At 37.2% G+C, this 22,255-nt stretch overlaps 2 protein-coding genes across 2 annotated transcripts in view; one reads left to right on the top strand and one right to left on the bottom strand.

Annotated features, from left to right (window-relative positions):
- dgkab (diacylglycerol kinase, alpha b) overlaps positions 1-22,255 on the top strand; it is a 128,584-nt gene that overhangs the window by 4,871 nt on the left and 101,458 nt on the right. The gene's annotated exons all lie outside the window — the stretch shown is intronic.
- Positions 10,047-13,896, bottom strand: LOC140303587 (protein SYS1 homolog). Its single transcript, XM_072382401.1, has 4 exons — positions 13,763-13,896; positions 11,858-12,120; positions 11,704-11,771; positions 10,047-10,489 (listed from the first exon to the last, which is right to left on the bottom strand). Exons 2-4 carry the CDS (start codon positions 12,017-12,019, stop codon positions 10,249-10,251), a joined length of 471 nt encoding a protein of 156 aa, XP_072238502.1. The 5' UTR covers positions 12,020-12,120; positions 13,763-13,896; the 3' UTR covers positions 10,047-10,248.

The raw sequence follows: 22,255 nt of genomic DNA on the forward strand, positions 1-22,255 counted from the left end.
TGGTTCTTTACAGAGAAATTAAACATGATACAGTACAGCCCTATCAAATACAGTTACATTCTAATCCAGATCAGTCTAAATATTTATAAAATGCCAATTGATAAAAAGTTAATTAGCTAAGGAAACCAACGGATCAGATCGAATCTTTACTTCGATTCAATCCCCCATCCAAAGTATGCACAAGGCGACAGTGGAGAGAAAAAACTCCCTTCCAACAGGAAGAAACCTCCAGCAGAACCAGACTCAGGAAGGGCGGCCATCTGCCTCGACCGGTTGGTAGGAGAGAGGACACAAAGAGAGACACAAACGAACAGAAGCAGCAGGACAGGGATTTTGTTTAACAAAACTTTGGTTTGTTAAAACAGGCTTTGTGAAATGTTGTTGTGGCATTTGAAATTAATTTTGCTGCAGTGAAATATTTTTGACTTGTTGAAATGTGTTTTGTTATTTTTTAGTTTTCGTCCTTAATGACACTTTTTTTTCTTTTTATGTTGCCTTGGTGAACATTTATGCTGATTTGTTTAAATGTTGAGAAATGTGAGAATTTTCTTTGGTCGATATTAAATATTTTGTACTTTTATAGAATGTTTTTTTTTTTATCTTTTTACTTTTGTTGTGACTTGTGTTTTTCTTTTGTGGTTTTCTTTTTGCTTTTATGAAATGTATTTTCGTCTCTGTTGTGATTCATGATTATTTTTTGTATTTGTATTTTGATTGTTTTATATTATTGAATGTTATTATATATTCTTTTATATTGATTGTTTTGTGTTGTTTTTTATGAAATGTTGTATTTGGTATTTGTTGGGATTTTTTTGTTTTTATGAAATGTTATATTTCTTTAAATCTTTTTTTCTTTTGATGTTGCCTTGGTGAACATTTATGCTGATTTGTTTAAATGTTGAGAAATGTGAGAATTTTCTTTGGTCGATATTAAATGTTTTGTGCTTTTATAGAATGTTTTTTATGATCTTTTTACTTTTGTTGTGACTGGTGTTTTTCTTTTGTGGTTTTCTTTTTGCTTTTATGAAATGTATTTTCGTCTCTGTTGTGATTCATGATTATTTTTTGTATTTGTATTTTGATTGTTTTATATTATTGAATGTTATTATATATTCTTTTATATTGATTGTTTTGTGTTGTTTTTTATGAAATGTTGTATTTGGTATTTGTTGGGATTTTTTTGTTTTTATGAAATGTTATATTTCTTTAAATCTTTTTTTCTTTTGATGTTATTTGTGATTCTTTTTTGTTATTATAATATATTTTGTATTTTGGGATCTGTTGTGATTTAAAGGTCTTTTTTTTGCTTTTACAAAATATATTTTGGTGTCTGTTTTGAATCATAATTTGTTTTCATTTAGTTTTTTTTTTTTTTTAACTTTTTTGAATCTTTTTCCATTCATGTGTCCTTTAAATGAATGTCTACACTGAGTGTTATACTGGTGTCATGTTATGTTGTGTGTACTCATCACTTGCTTTCCCGTGGACCTGAAAGTTATAAAAGCAGGTATACTCTGGATGGCCCCAGTTCTTCTCAATTTCCACTTTCACGTATTTGAACACGTCTTTCGTTTCACCCTGATGTGAGACAAAGAGGAGACAAAGAGAAAAAAAAGTTGGTTGGAGTTGGCAGATCAGTCATACAATGATAATTAACAAGAATTAGCAGATGTGGAAAAGTGGTGTGGGTAAAACCCAACTAATTTTGCTCTAACAGCCAATCACAGCTGTGTCCCTCCTGCTGAATCAAACAAGTAGGAACCCTTTAGCATAGTCAGTGTTTGTCACTTCAATAAATCCTGTTTGCTGACTGGAAGCTAACCGGCTTTGATGGCTTTGTTTATGATATTGCATTCATTTTGACTATGGTATGACATTTAATATTTTCACCCTTGTTTTGAACCCATAGAAGGATACTTTCCTCAGAAACCTGCTGCAGAGTGTGTGAAGCTTGGTAATAGAGGAACAGAGTAAATTATGGGACTTTTAGCTTTTGATATGTGAGTATGTGTGCTTGGGCATGTTTTTGAGGGGTGTCATGGTGAATGCTCACAGTCAATTTAAAAGTTTGCAGTGGCTCCTTATCCGGATCGTACTCGAATGTTCCAAGATGGATTTCTTCACCGTCTGGTGTCTGGAGTCCCTGACAGGCAGAAACAGAAAATTCAATATCTTGTTGTTTTGTCTGCTGTATGTTTTGAAGTGAAAAATAATGGCTCCATAGAAGTCGTAGCAAATTTGTGACTTACATAGACAGAAAATGTTCTTGGAGCAGAGGTAGGGAATCCAGTGGGATGTTGAAATTTTGATATGTGACCCAGTGTCACATGGGTGATTGTTATACGATGGGACAGGGAGATAAATATGTGTCCTTGGCTTCCATGAAATGGCCAGCATTGACCAGGAATAAGAGGGTTACCTTGGATGACTCTTCTGGGGTTTATTGGGGGATACCTAAAAACGATACCTAACACTGTCAGTTCTGGGCTTTGGGTGGGGTATGTTTGCGTGGAGAGGTCATGAAGGATGGTGGCCCCTGCAATAAACACATCAAACACATCACATCAGAAGAACTTATAGTGAAAATCCTCAAAAAACATCACCACTGACAACAACAAAAAAAAGAGTTACCTTGTGACTCCAAAGCAAAATTTGGCATAGTGTGTGCCAAATTTATAGGGGAAAAATTGTGGTATAAAAATCCTCCTGAGGAGACAGAGACAGATAAATATAAGGGATACGGATACATAAATGAGCCTCACAGAACTCGAGGCTACATCCCTCATCAAAATGAGTCAAAGCATTGAAAGTGATTCTCAAATAATTACCTAAACAAACCAGGAAGATGATGAGGAGGCCTGCTGTCAATTTTGTCCAGACTGCACAAAAGAGAAATTATGTTAAACTCTGGAGGAAGTACTGGGAGGATTCAGTGAGTTTCCTGCAAATTTCTTACATGTCTTTTTGGTCGTCTGTGTGCATTGAATCAGGTCTGGCTCAAAAAATGTTATTGTTGTCGTGTTAGAGGTGGTGCTGGCACCAGATCTGCGACGTCCTCTCCTCTTTCGAAAAACTCTAAAAGACATGAAAAATGTTAAGATTTATATGGAACAAAATCTAACTTTTGATACTTATATATCTACTTAAAGCTTCTTGGAAGCAGCACTCTGTAAACATACTCAGCCAAAGATTTTGCTCAGGAGTTGCACTGCATGAAGCACAAACACACACTCAGTCTCCAGCCTACCTGTAAGGGTTTTCCTTGTAAGAAATCAAGGATTCTTGATCTTCGTCATAGTACCCGTTTAAATGCAAACGTCCACTTTGGCGAGACATGACTGAGAAATGAGGGAGACAGAGGGAGCTTGTGATTAAAACCTTTGCATTAAAATGTTACCTGTAAAATGTATGAAAACACTGTACTTCTTCATTTTTGATTAACATGTTACATTAACTTCAAGAGGACTATATTTCTTCAAAGAATTGGAAAAAAATCCTATAATCTGTGATATCCCTGTAGTTTCTCTGTTAAAGTATCACGAGAATTTCCAGATATTTTGTTAACCAGCAAGTTCATTAAAAAGTTAATTTAAGGTACTGGGGGACGATTGTCAACATGGAAAAACTGACATATATTTTGGATTCAAAAAGATGAGAATTACAGAAATTAACACCATCATCAAGACAGTAAAAAAAACATAAATGTAAACAATTGATCTTTATTTCCTTTAAATTATGTATCTATCTACCTATATCTTGGAACCATGTTGATAAAAAGTAAAAAAAAAAAGGTCTACGATTAAGTGATTTGTAATGCAAGACTTTTTAAGAAAAGCAAAACAATCAAATATGTATTTAAGTTAAATAGATCAGCTTGTTTTTAATTGATGCTCACAAAAACTATATAAAGTCACTTATTTCACCTCATATTCACCAACAATACATATAAATTCTCCAAGACAAGCTTTATGAAGAGTTAGTTTGCCTCCATCTAACACCATGTAGGGTGAGAAGATTATCAAAAATGATTAAATCTTATGTAAAAAAGAACAACAATTTCTAAACGCATCTGAGGACAGATCAAAAGAAAGGCTGCTGTTATAAGCAGATTTTAAAGTCACAAATGATGATCGCCCTGTGTTAGAAACCGTTACACATAGGAAAACTGAAAAATGGATTGGTATTTCCAAAGTCCCAAAGATCAGTATGAAGTTAGGGCCTCAACCTAACCAGCCCATCTAATGGTGGTAACTACAACGAGTCAGTCAGGGGCAGAGAAAGGCAGGTTTTGTTGTTGCCTTACTGTAAAAACTAAAAACTGAAGTGTACACGGGACTTAACAAAGAGATAAAAAAAATTCCTATATACACACAAGCTGATCTGTGGTTATAACATCCATTTGAAAGTATTCAAAGTTACACAGAAACTGTCATGCACATTTGTGAACTCCAACTTGATTCCTTTCAGAGTTCAGGTTAGGATGCCCACCCATGTAAAGTGAAACAATAACCAAAAATAATCAAATCATATGGTAAAGAGCTACACTTTCTAAGACTATCTGAGGACAGATCAGATCAAAAGCTACCGACTGAAACAGATTTGAAGGTCAGCTGTATGATAACTGCAAACTTACCTCTTTAGCCTCTTTAGAATATCAGAGAATCACTGAGTTTAGCGATAAGTGACTTTGTTTGCATGAGCAATAAAATGTGGCTTATTTGAGCTCTTCACAATGTGAAATGACCAAAGTTCCACAACTGTGTCAAATTCAATGCACAGTAGAAGCGGAATGTTGAAATAGAACCATACATCATAGAGCCTGTTCTACTTCAGAGTCAAAAAGAATGATGGAACATTCCAGATTAAAATTCCATATGAATGGTTCAAGATGAGCCTCAAATCCCTGAACAAATATGGCTTTCAGATTTTATTACTGTAGCACTAACCAGGTGGTGGAGGTGGAAGAAATATTAAGATACATCAGAAAGCGATACCCTGCATTAAGTGTTGTAATACTTTCCAGTATTCTCGGCCATTTCCATTTTCATTATCCTTGTATATTTCTGATGTGATGTGAATGATTAATCTGCCAGATAAATATTGAACACCACAAAAAACTGTGGTGTCGATACATAAAATGAAAGTATTGGGTAATGATTAATATAAATGTTAGTTCAAATGGAAAGCACTGTACATCAGATTTGCTGATGAACAACATTAAAATAGACATAATTCAAGGATTTTACAATGACACATTTTGTACATTTTGATTTCTTTTAAAACTGAAGTAAATTTCTCTGGTAATACTTTCATATCTGATAATTTGTTCATCTTGGTTTAACACAAGAATCCAGTTAGTTTGTGCTCTGGTACAGATGGTTTGCAGTGTCAGTAAATGCTAGTTTAATCTGAAGTCGTGGCACTGAGGAAATAAGCACAATTATGTTTTTAACCTCCATTATTTCAGTTAGAAAAGTTGCATTTTCTTTAATAAAGTCACACTCTTGCCTACTGCACTTCTACCCCATTTTTTTTTTAAAGCAGCTTAACAAAGGATCATCCCCCTGTGTTAGAAACAGTAATACATAAGAGTACCCAAAAATGGACCTGTAGTATTTACAGTCACATATATTGTGCTTCGAGACACCAGGGAGAAAAGATCAGTCTGAAATTAGTGACTCAACCTAACCAACCCATTTAATCAGGTTAAATATTAGTTGGCAGTAAGAGACAGAGGAAGGCCGGTTATGTTGTTACCTTCTTTTAAAAAGTCTAAACTTAGTCGAGGAACATTGTGGAAATGTGTGTTCTTTCTGTTTATAGTGTCCACATTAGTAAAAATGTCTTACACATGGTCAAATTGCTTAGTATTTATATGTGGATCAGAACATTCATCAGTGAGTATCCAAAGTTACACAGAAACCGTTATGCACATTAGTGACCAATTTAAAACTACTTTGTTTTCATACTGTACTGATAATATAAACCTTAAAATAAGAAAACAGAGGAAAACATAGGCTTTATGAATTCCACGACTTTGTCCCTTCTAAAGCTTTATGTATTTTCTTTGATTTAAAAATTATAAATCACTTTGTATTCAAGTATACTAATGCCTTCAGCCCTCAACTCCAACTTGATTCCTTTCAGAGTTTAGGTTAGGATGCCCACCCATATAAAGTGAAACAATAACCAAAAATAATCTAATCATATGGTAAAGAGCTACACTTTCTAAGAGTATCTGAGGACAGATCAGAACAAAAGCTACCGACTGAAACAGATTTGAAGGTCAGCTGTATGATAACTGCAAACTTACCTCTTTAGCCTCTTTAGAATATCAGAGAATCACTGAGTTTAGCGATAAGTGACTTTGTTTGCATGAGCAATAAAATGTGGCTTATTTGAGCTCTTCACAATGTGAAATGACCAAAGTTCCACAACTGTGTCAAATTCAATGCACAGTAGAAGCGGAATGTTGAAATAGAACCATACATCATAGAGCCTGTTCTACTTCAGAGTCAAAAAGAATGATGGAACATTCCAGATTAAAATTCCATATGAATGGTTCAAGATGAGCCTCAAATCCCTGAACAAATATGGCTTTCAGATTTTATTACTGTAGCACTAACCAGGTGGTGGAGGTGGAAGAAATATTAAGATACATCAGAAAGCGATACCCTGCATTAAATGTTGTAAAACTTTCCAGTATTCTCGGCCATTTCCATTTTCATTATCCTTGTATATTTCTGATGTGATGTGAATGATTAATCTGCCAGATAAATATTGAACACCACAAAAAACTGTGGTGTCCATACATAAAATGAAAGTATTGGGTAAACATAAATATAAATGTTAGTTAAAATGGAAAGCACTGTACATCAGATTTGCTGATGAACAACATTAAAATAGACTATAATTCAAGGATTTTAAAATGACACATTTTGTACATTTTGATTTCTTTTAAAACTGAAGTAAATTTCTCTGGTAATACTTTCATATCTGATAATTTGTTCATCTTGGTTTAACACAAGAATCCAGTTAGTTTGTGCTCTGGTACAGATGGTTTGCAGCGTCAGTAAATGCTAGTTTAATTTGAAATCATGGCACTGAGGACATAAGCACAATTATGTTTTTAACCTCCATTATTTCAGTTAGAAAAGTTACATTTTCTTTAATAAAGTCACACTCTTGGCTACTACACTTCTACCCCATTTTTTTTAAAGCAGCTTAACAAAGGAACAGTAATACATAAGAGTACCCAAAAATGGACCTGTAGTATTTACAGTCACATATATTGTGCTTCGAGACACCAGGGAGAAAAGATCAGTCTGAAATTAGCGACTCAACCTAACCAACCCATTTAATCGGGTTAAATATTAGTTGGCAGTAAGAGACAGAGGAAGGCCGGTTATGTTGTTACCTTCTTTTAAAAAGTCTAAACTTAGTCGAGGAACATTGTGGATATGTGTGTTCTTTCTGTTTACAGTGTCCACATTAGTAAAAATGTCTTACACATGGTCAAATTGCTTGGTATTTATATGTGGATCAGAACATTCACCAGTGAGTATCCAAAGTTACACAGAAACCGTTATGCACATTAGTGACCAATTTAAAACTACTTTGTTTTCAAACTGTACTGATAATATAAACCTTAAAATAAGAAAACAGAGGAAAACATAGGCTTTATGAATTCCACGACTTTGTCCCTTCTAAAGCTTTATGTATTTTCTTTGATTTAAAAATTATAAATCACTTTGTATTCAAGTATTCTAATGCCTTCAGCCCTCAACTCCAACTTGATTCCTTTCAGAGTTCAGGTTAGGATGCCCACCCATATAAAGTGAAACAATAACCAAAAATAATCTAATCATATGGTAAAGAGCTACACTTTCTAAGAGTATCTGAGGACAGATCAGAACAAAAGCTACCGACTGAAACAGATTTGAAGGTCAGCTGTATGATAACTGCAAACTTACCTCTTTAGTCTTTGTTTACTGTGAGAATATCAGAGAATCACTGAGTTTAGCGATAAGTGACTTTGTTTGCACGAGCAATAAAATGTGGCTTATTTGAGCTCTTCACAATGTGAAATGACCAAAGTTCCACAACTGTGTCAAATTCAATGCACAGTAGAAGCGGAATGTTGAAATAGAACCATACATCATAGAGCCTGTTCTACTTCAGAGTCAAAAAGAGTGATGGAACATTCCAGATTAAAATTCCATATGAATGGTTCAAGATGTGCCTCAAATCCCTGAACAAATATGGCTTTCAGATTTTATTACTGGTGGAAGAAATATCAAGATGCATTCATCAAAAAAAGAAATAATAAATAACACAATGTAAAAATCATTCTGAGTAAAAGTCATGGATTAAAAATGTTCCAATTCATGGTGTATTATCAATAGGATGCCCAGGAATATACCATGCCAGCCAAAATACAGAGTGCATCTTTTGCTGCTTCAAAAATATAATCTTTAGACCAGTTTAGATCACATCAAATAAGTCATTTAACAGAAATCAATTAAACTTTTCATTAGAATTTACGCAGACCCAGACTTCGCAATGTCACAACCAAGAAGGATCAGTGCTCAGGAAGCCTTAGCAGTTCTACAGAGCATGTCGGACTGTGAATCTGATGGTGGAGATGTGGACTTCGCATTTGGATATCAGCATGTTGTTGACCATCAGAGACTGCACAGTCCAGAAGGGCAGTCTTTTCACATAACACATTTTCCTAATCAACACAAGCTGGCTGTGTTTTACCAGGCAGCACCAGGGCAGCGTCTGTGGTCACTTTCTTAAAATTGTACCTTCGACACATCATGACTACTGCCACCAGGCTCCAGGACAAACACAGACAGACCTGAGCGCTAATTACTTCCACCGTATCTGCTCAAGCTGCGCAATCACTGCACCTGAGTGTGCTCATATCCTGGCGGCTGGAAAACCCCCCAACCTGCCACATGTAGCATGCTTTTCCTTATTTGCATTTATGACAACAATATGGCAGGAAATATAAAATAAGAGTCGCTTCATTTTTTTATTTCCATTGTAGAATTTAATCTAAACTGCTGAGTAACTGCATAATGCTACATTTATATTCCTACAGTAAACATTTTATGCATAGATACAAACACAGAATGTCTAAATAACAACATTTTATAAGAATAATGTCCAGTCATTGAGCTTTTTTATTTTTAAATCAAATTTAATTTGAGCAAAGATTAACTTTGTGACCATGTTTAAAATGCCAGTTAAAATAAAAACCGAATGTAATATCCAGTTTAGTACACATTGATATTACATTCAATTTGTATTTTAAACTGGTTCCTTTTGATGAAAGAATTGCATTAATGGATTATTCATTATGTGGTCATCGTTCAGTCTTATGTTTATGTTCATGTTCATGCATTTAGATGACGCTTTTATCCAAAGCCACAGTCTTGTCTTTGCAGTTTCCTCTTTAGAATATTAATTCTCTATGTCCATGGCAATAGTCTGGCAGCAGCCTAAAAACCTGTCTTACTGTGATGTGACAAGAGATGGGTGAAGAAAAAATTATAGAACAATCATGATGCAGAAAGAAAAGATTAGAGGATGTGTTACAGCTTCATTCAGAGTTTTAAAATCCATCACTGCATGACAAGACAGACACTGTTCCAGAAACTATTAGTGCTGCACATTCAGGACTTTTCTCATGATATCCTCTCCCACAGTGATTTTCAGACTCAGACAGAGTTGGTGTAGGGCTGGAGCCTATCCCAGCTGTCATTGGGCGAGAGGCAGAGTACACCCTGGGCGGGTCTCCAGAGCATCACAGGGCCACACAGAGACAAATAACCATCAGCGCTCACACTCACTTCATAAGTCAATTTAGAGTCACCATGAAACATGAAAACTCCACACAGAAACTCAAATATGCAGCAGAAAGCGAGAAGAAACAATATTTCAAATGATGGCGTTTAAGTCAATGTTCTTATCATCGCTATGGGGTTGTGGGTGTGAGCTGATGTTTGCTTTCAAAAGTATTTTAATATACTACAGAGCCAATACTGTCCAACATTTAATGAGCAACAATGAATAAATATCAACTCTGATGGATCATCTAATGAGAAGGGGCATGACAATCCATCCTGTTCGCTGACGGTGAATCATGTTCCCTTGTGTTTACCGACAGTGGAAACCCTCCTCAGTGAGTTCTTCGAGGGTTAACAATCCACAAAGTTTCAGCGCTGAGTATTAAAGGATTCACAGATTAGACTTGGGGCCGCTGTTGACTGGAATGGCCCTGAGCTCAGTCCTCATGCACAAATACTCTCCGATTACAGCCATCAGCGCCATGCAGGCTACATTGACGAGCCACCAGGACAGGCCAGATGGGAGGTGAGCATTATAGATCCAGCAGCCGATCATGTGAAAGAAGTGCACGGTGACTGTGAAGTCGAGGCACTGTTTCCCCCGCCGGATGAAGAACCACAGACCCAGGGCACTGCCACAACAATTAGACAATTCAATGCTATGGTGTTAAACATTTGTTTTGTTTCAGATAAGGTGAAGTGTTGTGAATACAGTCGTGTCAAAAATAACAGCTGTGACATGATAAATGGCAAATACAGTGTTTAAAGTCAAAGATGATTAACTATTGACTTTTTCTACCATCACGTAATAGTTATAGTTCACTGTCGTTTTCATAAGACATCAAACAAGAGAAAGTAAGGACAGAATGGAAAATGCTATGTTAAAATAAAAGTGACTGCTGCATTTAATATTATTTCTTTGTATGAACACCAGATACTTTGTGTTTCATCATGTAGACTGGTCCAGATCTACCTGCTGACCTCAGGTCCACCACAAAGATGTCTGCAATCAAAGCAGGTGACTCATGTTGTCCCATTATTTCTGAAAACACGTCTTAAAGTGTGCAACAGTAGGTAGCTGCTGTCAAGTTAATTCATTCAAAAAATGTTCACACCTCCTCTTTGGACAGGTCAGGACTGTCGGTAGTTCAGTCTAGATATTCAATGAAATTTACATATTTGGGGTTCAAACTGCAAGAGAATAGAGCAAAACAATTTTTGCAATTTCCATTCCATTCCAACTTTTTCTGATTTAAGATTTAACTTTCAGCCTCTCTGGAATAATTTTGTCTGGACAAACAAAATCAAAACGAAGTTGTTTGGCCACAGAAACATATTTCAATCAAAATCTCCTTTTTATGAGAGGAACTTCCATTCCACTAAGAAGGCATTGATGTTTCTGCATCATATCTAAGACTGTTAACGTCAGAGACGGGTAGAAAACTACACCAAACGTACCAGAGAAGTTATTCTATACATCCCATTGCAATTTTGATGTCTGGGGCCATGAGTAGCTTCATCTTTTCTATAGTAGAACAATTTTGGAAAGTCTCCTCCTGCTCTAAGCATTCTCAAATATGTTACAGTCTGTACTTTCATGAGGTGGACTGATTCGTTCACTTGACTGTACAAAAATACTCGAGTCTGAGTCTTACTGCATGTACCTATGTAACATTTCAACAATGTTCGGTCCATCTGATGTAAATATTAAGCTGGACAGGAGTAAATACATCCTTCGACCGCTTTGAAATGTTGATTCAATGACATGCTTGTGCAACAGCATTTCATTTGGAGGTCTTGCAGCTCTCTCTACATGTGTGCAGAGTAACAACTGGACATTTCTCACCAGGTCAGAGAGTTTAAGATGAATGCCATCATCGAGAGTTTGCCCTGCATGGTTGCAAAGCCAAGGACCTACAAAGGGAGAGTCAAAATGCAAACATGAGTTTCAGAGTGCAGAAACATGGCAGAAAAATACAGACATATACCATCAAACTTACTTCATAGCTGAAGATCTGATCAAGTGACCGACTACTTCGTACAAGGCTGCCCACTCCAGCCAACCACAGGCCCAGGAAGCCATAGTAGATACACTGCATCAACACAATCTGACACACGATGAGGACTGGGTCCCAGATGTAGCTGCGGAAGTTGCTGACCATTTCTGACAGATGTTCCACCTGCTGGACCAAACGATGTTAAGAACTGGCCTCGAGTGTCGCCTGCTGGTCCATCCAATGTGACCTGCGGATGATCTCAAGATCTGAAAAGAAAAATTAAAGGCATTCCATTAAAGCCCATCTCTGGTTTTTAATACTAGACCAAGAACATTCTTTAAAAAAATGTAGACAACAGCTGTTAGACAAGAACCATTTCAGTGACAGTAAAGCCAGCAGCATTGCTGCTCAACCTCATTTTAATGACACTTTTCAAACAAAAGTGCAACAAATTAAACATAAAGGACATAAGAGTAAATTCTGAAAAGGTGAACATTTTCCAGTATGTTAAACAAAAAAATGCATGAGTTCAGTTTAAGCTCTTTCAGAAAGGTTTGTTTTAAGGTTAGTCGTAAAAGTAGAGACGGTGTTTGTGTCCTGTACTGCATGGATCCAGTTCCACCACAGAGCAGCTTTAATTAAAAACAACTTACCTTAAAGTCACATGGTGTTACGGTAGGTAAATAGAGTAGTTTCAGTACTCTGGTCCTTTGTGAAACTCTTCATACAAGTCCTTATTCTCTAAATGGGAAATTAGTTGTTTCAGGACATTTTTTTCTCAAGGTTTTTGGAGATAAAAGGAAGGTTAGATATAAGTCTGTAATATTTGGACCAAGAGTGGGCTTTTTTAAGTAATGGTTTAATTACAGCCACTCTGAGGGTTTGGGTTTCATAGCCAGAGGATAGAAGGAAAAATACAGAGGTGCTGATCTGGAAAACATCCTTACACAGTCGAGTTGGGATGGGTCCAAAAGACTTGTTGATGATTTAGATTGTTGAGATCAATTCAGAGATCAATGAGAGAGATAACAACTGTTCTGAATGATAGAATCTGCTGTGGTAGGTGGGAACAGAGAGTGAGGAGAAATTAGGGAGCTACCTGAGTGGGATAGAGGACATTCAGTTTTCACTGTCTGTGCTGCACTTAGGCTGGAGAGTCCAGACTGAAGGGTCCTCTCCAGATTTAAAGCTATCACAGAAGTTTGTGAATATAGCCTCCTTCAGCAGCCGATGGTGATCTTTCCTCATAGTGGAGCAGTGAGCCACCCCAAATAGTGGAGATGACACAAGGCAGTCCAACAGAGTCACAGCAAAAACTGAAGCCACAACTGAGCAGAGCAAAGCTGAGGCCATCAAAGTATCACCTGAAGAGATCAGAGCCATCTCCAGCAGAGCCGTGATGAAATGTTTAGAGGGCGTCTCAGGGGTGGTTGTGAAGAAACATCCAAGATGTAAGATGCACACAACCTCCATCAGCTTTTCAAGTTACACGTCGGGGGTCTCATTGAGGTCAAACTCGTAACCGATAGGTCTGATCGCAGTTATCTGAGCTTTTCTAATTCAGTAATGGCAAGTGTCCTTCCAATGACCAGAAAATCACAAAGTAACATCCGAGAAACAGCGAACCAGGGTAGCTAACATACAGACTGCTCACCCTCTCCAACACACTCAGATATTAGCAGAAAGTTAATGTTACAGCGTGTAGCTGATGTATGTTTCGTTAGAGCCGATCTTACTTCAATCCTTCCTACAAGTAAGCATAAAAGACGGAATTTCACAGAACTGTTAAAAATGCTGACGTCCTTTTTAATGTCAATAGTTAATTGACATTAAACACAACAATGCGGAAGACGAGCATGTTTTTAGCATGTTCTGCTTCAACAAATCAGAGAGAAACGTAATACACACCTGAACACAGGACCAGAGGGTTTTCAAGCTGTTTTTTAACGTCAGTGCCTTCGTTTATTGATGATGTTTGAAGCTCTGTCGACCATCTCTGTGCCATAGAGATGCCAGACATGCAGTAACCAAACCTTGTTCAAAACACAGACGTCACAGCTATGTACCGGAAGTGAAACTTTTCTTCTTCGTTGACATTTTACGGCAGCTGGCATCCATGAAGTTGCATGGTTGCCATCTGCTGGATTTATTCATGTCTTCATATTCTTCCAATCAGTCCAGCTTTTGAAAGGAAGTTAAATAAATGACATCAACCATGTCCATTTCTCCCAGTTGCAGCCTTGTGTGGAGTTCTTTTCTTTTCAGCCGTTCTCTTCTTTTTCTAATTATATTTGTTGTTGTTATTGTGACAGTTGATACTCACTTACTTACAGATAGTTACAGTTTCTGCTTTCTTATTTAGGTTACATAACCCAGATGGATGCTCCCCTTTTATATTTCACCGGCATGTTCATTAAAGAGGGCAATTTAAAGAAAAATCTTTCACTTGTATATTCCAGATTAATGTAAAAGAAAAAAATAGTTACATTCTCATTGATGTGTGATGAATACTGATTGTTAAGAAATAAAAAGGTCAACATTCAAAAATCCCAACAAGAGGGTTCCTGGTTTGAGTTTCAGCTGTTGCCTTTCTGTATGGACTTTGCATGTTCTGCCCACGTTTATGCATGGGTTCTCTCCAGGTACACAAAAACATGCACGTTTGGTTTATTGGTGACTCTAAATTGTCCCAAGGAGTGAGTGTGCATGGTTGTGTGTCCTGTTTGTCTCTGTGTGGCCTGTGATGGACTGACGACCCACCCAGGGTGTACCCTGCCTCTCCCCCAATGGACCTGTTGTCCAATTCTGAGCTTCTGAACAGTTTCCTAGAACCTCCTTAAAGCTACATGGCTTCATCAAATTCCTCCAAAGCTCGGAAATGATGTGAATCATATGCTCTGGCCATCACAGTCACCAGATTTCACCCTATTTGAACACCAATGAGAGATCTTGAATGAAAGTGTCAGCAGCACCTCAACCACCACCACTGAAATACCAAATGAGACAACATGTTTTGTAGAGTGTTGTTTTAAGCTTCGAGTAATGTTTCACAGTCTCACAGAATCTATACCAACACACACTCAAGCTGTTGTGGCCATACAAGGTGTCCCAAAACCAAATTTGAACACTTTGTATATTTGAATGTTCTTTTTTTATTGTGTCTAATGTTCTTTTTGCAGTTCAGACGTAATTTCATCACAGCTCTCTGACAGTGTGGTCATGTGGTCATGTTCGTTGTTATTTACCTTTGGAGTTACAGATACATTTTTTCGAGACATATGGTGACCATGAAGTGCGAAAGACAAAAGCTACAACAACATGTCATGAAATACAATTCAACTGGTTTATTTTTTATAGCACAATTTAAAACAAAAGTCATCACATGGTTCTTTACAGAGAAATTAAACATGATAAAGTACAGCCCTATCAAATACAGTTACATTCTAATCCAGATCAGTCTAAATATTTATAAAATGCCAATTGATAAAAAGTTAATTAGCTAAGGAAACCAACGGATCAGATCGAATCTTTACTTCGATTCAATCCCCCATCCAAAGTATGCACAAGGCGACAGTGGAGAGAAAAAACTCCCTTCCAACAGGAAGAAACCTCCAGCAGAACCAGACTCAGGAAGGGCGGCCATCTGCCTCGACCGGTTGGTAGGAGAGAGGACACAAAGAGAGACACAAACGAACAGAAGCAGCAGGACAGGGATTTTGTTTAACAAAACTTTGGTTTGTTAAAACAGGCTTTGTGAAATGTTGTTGTGGCATTTGAAATTAATTTTGCTGCAGTGAAATATTTTTGACTTGTTGAAATGTGTTTTGTTATTTTTTAGTTTTCGTCCTTAATGACACTTTTTTTTCTTTTTATGTTGTCTTGGTGAACATTTATGCTGATTTGTTTAAATGTTGAGAAATGTGAGAATTTTCTTTGGTCGATATTAAATGTTTTGTACTTTTATAGAATGTTTTTTTTTTTATCTTTTTACTTTTGTTGTGACTTGTGTTTTTCTTTTGTGGTTTTCTTTTTGCTTTTATGAAATGTATTTTCGTCTCTGTTGTGATTCATGATTATTTTTTGTATTGAGACAAGGTTTCTTGAAGAAGCATCCTCTTTACTCAGCAGAAAAATAATAAGGTAACCAGTAGGCAGGACCAGTATTTGGTTGGTCATCCCGACTAATTTTGCTCTAACAGCCAATCACAGCTGTGTCCCTCCTGCTGAATCAAACAAGTAGGAACCCTTTAGCATAGTCAGTGTTTGTCACTTCAATAAATCATGTTTTCTGACTGGAAGCTAACCAGCTTTGATGGCTTTGTTTATGATATTGGATTAATTTTGACTATGGTATGACATTTAATATTTTCGTCCTTGTTTTGAACCCATAGAAGGATACTTCCCTCAGAAACCTGCTGCAGAGTGTGTGAAGCTTAGTAATAGAGGAACAGAGCAAATTATGGGAATTTTAGCTTTTGATATGTGAGTATGTGTGCTTGGGCATGTTTTTGAGGGGTGTCATGGTGAATGCTCACAGTCAATTTAAAAGTTTGCAGTGGCTCCTGATCCGGATCGTACTCGAATGTTCCGAGATGGATTTCTTCACCGTCTGGTGTTCTGAGTCCCTGACAGGCAGAAACAGAAAATTCAACACCTTGTTGTTTTGTCTGCTGTAATGGAAAAATAATGGCTCCATAGAAGTCGCAGCAAATTTGTGACTTACATAGACAGAAAATGTTCTTGGAGCAGAGGTAGGGAATCCAGTGGGATGTTGAAATTTTGATATGTGACCCAGTGTCACATGGGTGATTGTTATATGATGGGACAGGGAGATAAATATGTTATATCTCAAACACATTGAGAAGAACTTATCGTGAAAATCCTCAAAAAACATCACCACTGACAACAACAAAAAAAAGAGTTACCTTGTGACTCCAAAGCAAAATTTGGCATAGTGTGTGCCAAATTTACAGGGGAAAAATTGTTGTATAAAATTCCTCCTGAGGAGACAGAGACAGATAAATATAAAGGATATGGATACATAAATGAGCCTCACAGAACTCGAGCCTACATCCCTCATCAAAATGAGTCAAAGTATTGAAAGTGATTCTCAAATAATTACCAAAACAAATCAGGAAGACGATGAGGAGGCCTGCTGTAAATTTTGTCCAGACTGCACAAAAGAGAAATTATGTTAAACTCTGGAGGAAGTACTGGGAGGATTCAGTGAGTTTCCTGCAAATTTCTTACATCTTCTTGGAAGCAGCACTCTGTAAACATACTCAGCCAAAGATTTTGCTCAGGAGTTGCACTGCATGAAGCACAAACACACACTCAGTCTCCAGCCTACCTGTAAGGGTTTTCCTTGTAAGAAATCAAGGATTCTTGATCTTCGTCATAATACGCATTTGAATGCAAACGTTCACCTTGATGATACATGACTGAGAACTGAGGGAGACGTAGAGAGCTTGTCATTAAAGTGTTTGTAGTTAAAGTGTTACCTTTAAAATGTATGAAAACACTGACATATATTTTGGATTCAAAAAGATGAAAATTACAGAAATTAACACCATCATCAAGACAGTAACAAAACATAAATGTAAACAATTGATCTTTATTTCCTTTAAAGTATGTATTTATCTACCTATATCTTGGAACCATGTTGTTAAAAAGTAAAAAAAAAAAGGTCTACGATTAAGTGATTTGTAATGCAAAAGACTATTTAGGAAAAGCAAAACAATCAAATATGTATTCAAGTTAAATAGATCAGCTTGTTTTTAACTGATGCTCACAAAAACTATATAAAGTCACTTATTTCACCTGCTGCTGTTTTTACACAAGTCACAAAGGATGATCGCCCTGTGTTAGAAACAGTTACACATAGGAAAACTGAAAAATGGATTGGTCCCAAAGATCAGTATGAAGTTAGGGCCTCAACCTAACCAGCGCATCTAATGGTGGTAACTACAACGAGTCAGTCAGGGGCAGAGAAAGGCAGGTTTTGTTGTTGCCTTACTGTAAAAACTAAAAACTGAAGTGTACACGGGACTTAACAAAGAGATTCAAAAATTTCCATATACACACAAGCTGATCTGTGGTTATAACATCCATTTGAAAGTACTCAAAGTTACACAGAAACTGTCATGCACAATTGTGTTCACGCCTTCAGCCCTCAACTCCAACTTGATTCCTTTCAGAGTTCAGGTTAGGATGCCCACCCATATAAAGTGAAACAATAACCAAAAATAATCAAATCATATGGTTAAGAGCTACACTTTCTAAGAGTATCTGAGGACAGATCAGAACAAAAGCTACCGACTGAAACAGATTTTAAGGTCAGCTGTATGATAACTGCAAACTTAGTCTTTCATCTCTTTACTCTTTGTTTACTGTGAGAATATTGGAGAATCACTGAGTTTAGCGATAAGTGACTTTGTTTGCTTGCATTAAAATGTGGCTTATTGAGCTCTTCACAATGTGAAATGACCAAAGTTCCACAACTCCATACATCATAGAGCCTGTTCTACTTCAGAGTCAAAAAGAATGATGGAACATTCCAGATTAAAATTCCATATGAATGGTTCAAGATGTGCCTCAAATCCCTGAACAAATATGGCTTTCAGATTTTATTACTGTAGCACTAACCAGAGGTGGAAGAAATATTAAGATACATGAATCAAAAAAAGAAATAATAAATAACACAATGTAAAAATCATTCTGAGTAAAAGTCATACAAGCAGGTCTTTTCTGCATCTTACAAAATGGTTTGTAAGAGAGGAGTGGCAACATCGATTTTATCCAGGGTAAACTTGGCAAAGATTTCCGAAATTACAGATAGGGAGGGATGATTTAATATGATAACGGGAATCCTAGATACTAAAGAATTAACTTTCTTGAACGTGACCAATCTCCAACTGTATTAAGGCTTATTTTATAAACAGCGTTGCTTTTTTACTGGGATTTGCATTCCCACTAGGGTGTAATGTACAGAGGAAATCAAGCAAATTCAGTCCACTGAAGTGCATTTCTCTTCCATGATGCTGCCATGCTGCTCACACAGCAATCAAACCAGGAAGTGGGTTTCAGCTTGCCTGAGACCTTGCTTTGCTTGATTACAACCAGCCCAGCGCTCTTTGAGTCAAAAGCTTCTCCTGTGGGCCAGCTGAGACCTCTTTCTAACATGTTCCCGGGCAAGCCCACTCCCAAGAGCTAGCGGCCTCTTGCTTGGCCATGCATGCATCTGCTGAATGCCACTGATCCCACTGATCATTGGAACTAGACTACTTCTGAGTGCTGCTCTTGGTTGTTGCTGTGAGTCGTCCTGGCTCCTTAAGCTGACAGCACATGATACTTCCACATGCCAGAGAGACAGGAGAGACCAGTGTCAGCACCAGGTGGATGAAGGTGAAGGCAGGGCCAGATAAGCATATTCGCTGAATGAGGAAGAGGTGGTAAAGTTTATCCTGAGCATTTTTTAAAGACATGAGACTTTTTTTCCCAGTAAGAACTCTGAAATGTACAATTTAGAGATGAGCTACAGATGAGGTTTTTTTTAGAATTACCAGAGCAGGACTTCTGGATGGAAAGTTACACATTGGAAGCTACCTCAAGGAGAAACTTGTGTTATTATTTAAAGAAGCCTGCTGAGAGTGGCACACACCAGATAGGAAAAGACAAAGGCCTGCTGGGACTGACTTATTTTCAATCACAAGCTAAAAATGTTTTTCCTGCCTTTTCTGTGAACATTAAAATGTGTTATGTGAAAAGTGGTTCTCCGTGATTCTTTTTGTGAGTGTCTCAGAAAGGTTGACAGTGTTCCTTTTTACATTTGACACAGTGTACAGTGGTCCTGATCTGTGCATGAAGTTAGGCTAACTCCTCTGTGAAACAGCATTCTTTGTTATGCAAATCTTCTCTTCACACAGTCCCTGCCTCCTAACCCCATGAGCATGTTTGTTCTAGTTGTTTCTATTTATTTCTTGTTTCAACGTAGTAGCAACGCATCCTCTATTATGTGCCTGGCAGTGAAAATGCAGAAGCAGTGATGATGTCCTCAAAGCATGAGCAATATGTACAGTGGTTTCTTGTCAAACAACCCTTCTCCCCACCTATGTTGTTAAAGAAAGCATGAAAATGGTTGTGATCATAAGTATTATGACATAATTATGAACTTTAATTACAGTTTAACATGGAAATAACTCCTGAATGTAAAAGCAAGTTCAGTATCAATGTGATCTCTCAATTAACATGTACACTATTTCCATGACTCTGTGAAGCAATATACAGAAAAGTGATGCGTTTGTAATAATAAAGAAGGAAAGTTAAAAACATGTCTTTACGAGTGTTTGAATAGAAAAATAAAGAATAGCACAGATCTAGAAAAGCTAAGGTAGACTCATTTACTCATTGCATGCAGTCATGTGTTTTCCAACTCATTTATCACAGTTTCTCTTTTTAGTCTTCCTTGAAGCAGAGTGTTGCTAATGAGAATCCAAACTAGCCTTTTCATACTCGTTAGTACTCTCCCATCTGCTTCATTCCACCTGGATACTTCCTGCAAAGGCAGTGGTGGGAGAAACTGAGGGCTCATGGCCTGAGGTGGAAAACCTTTAAAAACATGCACTTGATGGGTACCTCATTACAGACCCTATCTTTGACATCAAAAGCATGGCCCATGATAAATGTATTACCCTTTTTCCTAATCAACACAAGCTGGCTGTGTTTTACCAGGCAGCACCAGAGCAGCGTCTGTGGTCACTTTCTTAAAATTGTACCTCCGCCACGTCATGACTGCTGCCACCAGGCTCCAGGACAAACACACAGACACACCTGAGCGCTAATTACTTCCACCGTATCTGCTCAAGCTGCGCAATCACTGCACCTGAGTGTGCTCATATCCTGGTGACTGGAAGGGGGGGTGGAAAACCCCCCAACCTGCCACATGTAGCTTTTCCTTGTTTGCATTTATGACAACAATATGGCAGGAAAAATAACACAAGAGTCGCTTCATTTATTTCTTTATTTCTATTGAAGAATTTCATTTTCCTACACTAAACATTTTAAGCATAGATACAAACACAGAATGTCTAAATAACAACATTTTATAAGAATAATGTCCAGTCATTGAGCTTTTTTATTTTTAAATAAAATTTTATTCAATTTTTGTATGTTTTCCATCTAAATTTTGCCTGAGGTGGAGCAAAGATTAACTTTGTGACCACGTTTGAAATGCCAGTGAAAATAAAAATTGAATGTAATATCCAGTTTAGTACACATTGATATTACATTCAATTTGTATTTTCAACTGGTTCCTTTTGATGAAAGAATTGCATTAATGGATTATTCATTATGTGGTCATCGTTCAGTCTTATGTTTATGTTCATGCATTTAGATGACGCTTTTATCCAAACCCACAGTCTTGTCTTTGGAGTTTACAAAATCTATTTTCTTTAGAATATTAATTCTCCATGTCCATGGCAGTCTGGCATCAGGCTAAAAACTTGTGCTGTTATCATAGATGAAATGCCGGTGACAAGGACATATTCAGCTACTTTAAACATGCTTTCGGTACATAACTGCCACCAACTTCTGGTCTGAGATGTCCCTGTTGAGGCTTCAGTAGAAGTCTGGTGCAGCTGAGATTGGACTGGAAAAATCTCATGATGCTGAGATTCAACAGTTAAAGTGTCAAGGTGTTGTAGTTCAACATCAGATGTCGGCAGCTGCTGATAAACAGCTGCAGAGGTTTCGGAAGAGATCCTGGAGTCTTGCATCTCAGATCTAAGGGTCAGATCTATAGATTCAGCTAAATTCTCTAATTCATATCTGAGAAACTGATTATTTGTCACTAAGTTGTCCTCCTGCTTGGCCTCAAGCTGATTATTCAGATCTTGGACTGATTGTTTTAAATGGTTTATAATAAAGTGAAGTTCATCTATCAACTCCTCCTGAGAAAGTATTTCCCTGCTCTGTTTAGTTATCAGCTCGTCTTTACTCTGAATTACTGTTTGGGCTCCCTCCTCTTGGTCCTGAAGATATACCTTGTAAGTCATCAAATGTTTAATTTTTTCATTTTTCTGGGCCAGCTCTTCAGTGAGGCTCTTCAAAACGTCCTCATTTTGATACAGAGCCTCAACTTCTTCGTTCAAATGTTCGATATATGCCTTCTTTGTTTCCATCTTGTTTCTAAGCAAACTCAGTTCAGCACTGATGATCTGGTTCTGCTCTCTCAAAGAATGCTCTCTCTCATCTGCATCTATTCCTTCTTTCAACAACATTGTGTTCTGGTCCCATAATCTAATGGCCCTGTGCTCAAGTTGGGCCATCTTGTCTAATAATTCCTCACTGAGGTCTTCTTCATAAGTTTCCATCCAAATCTCAGGATTACTCACTGTGTCCATC

This window comes from Leuresthes tenuis, unplaced genomic scaffold, assembly GCF_036924035.1.
Source record: "Leuresthes tenuis unplaced genomic scaffold, fLeuTen1.0.hap1 SCAF_3, whole genome shotgun sequence".
NCBI lineage: Eukaryota > Metazoa > Chordata > Actinopteri > Atheriniformes > Atherinopsidae > Leuresthes > Leuresthes tenuis.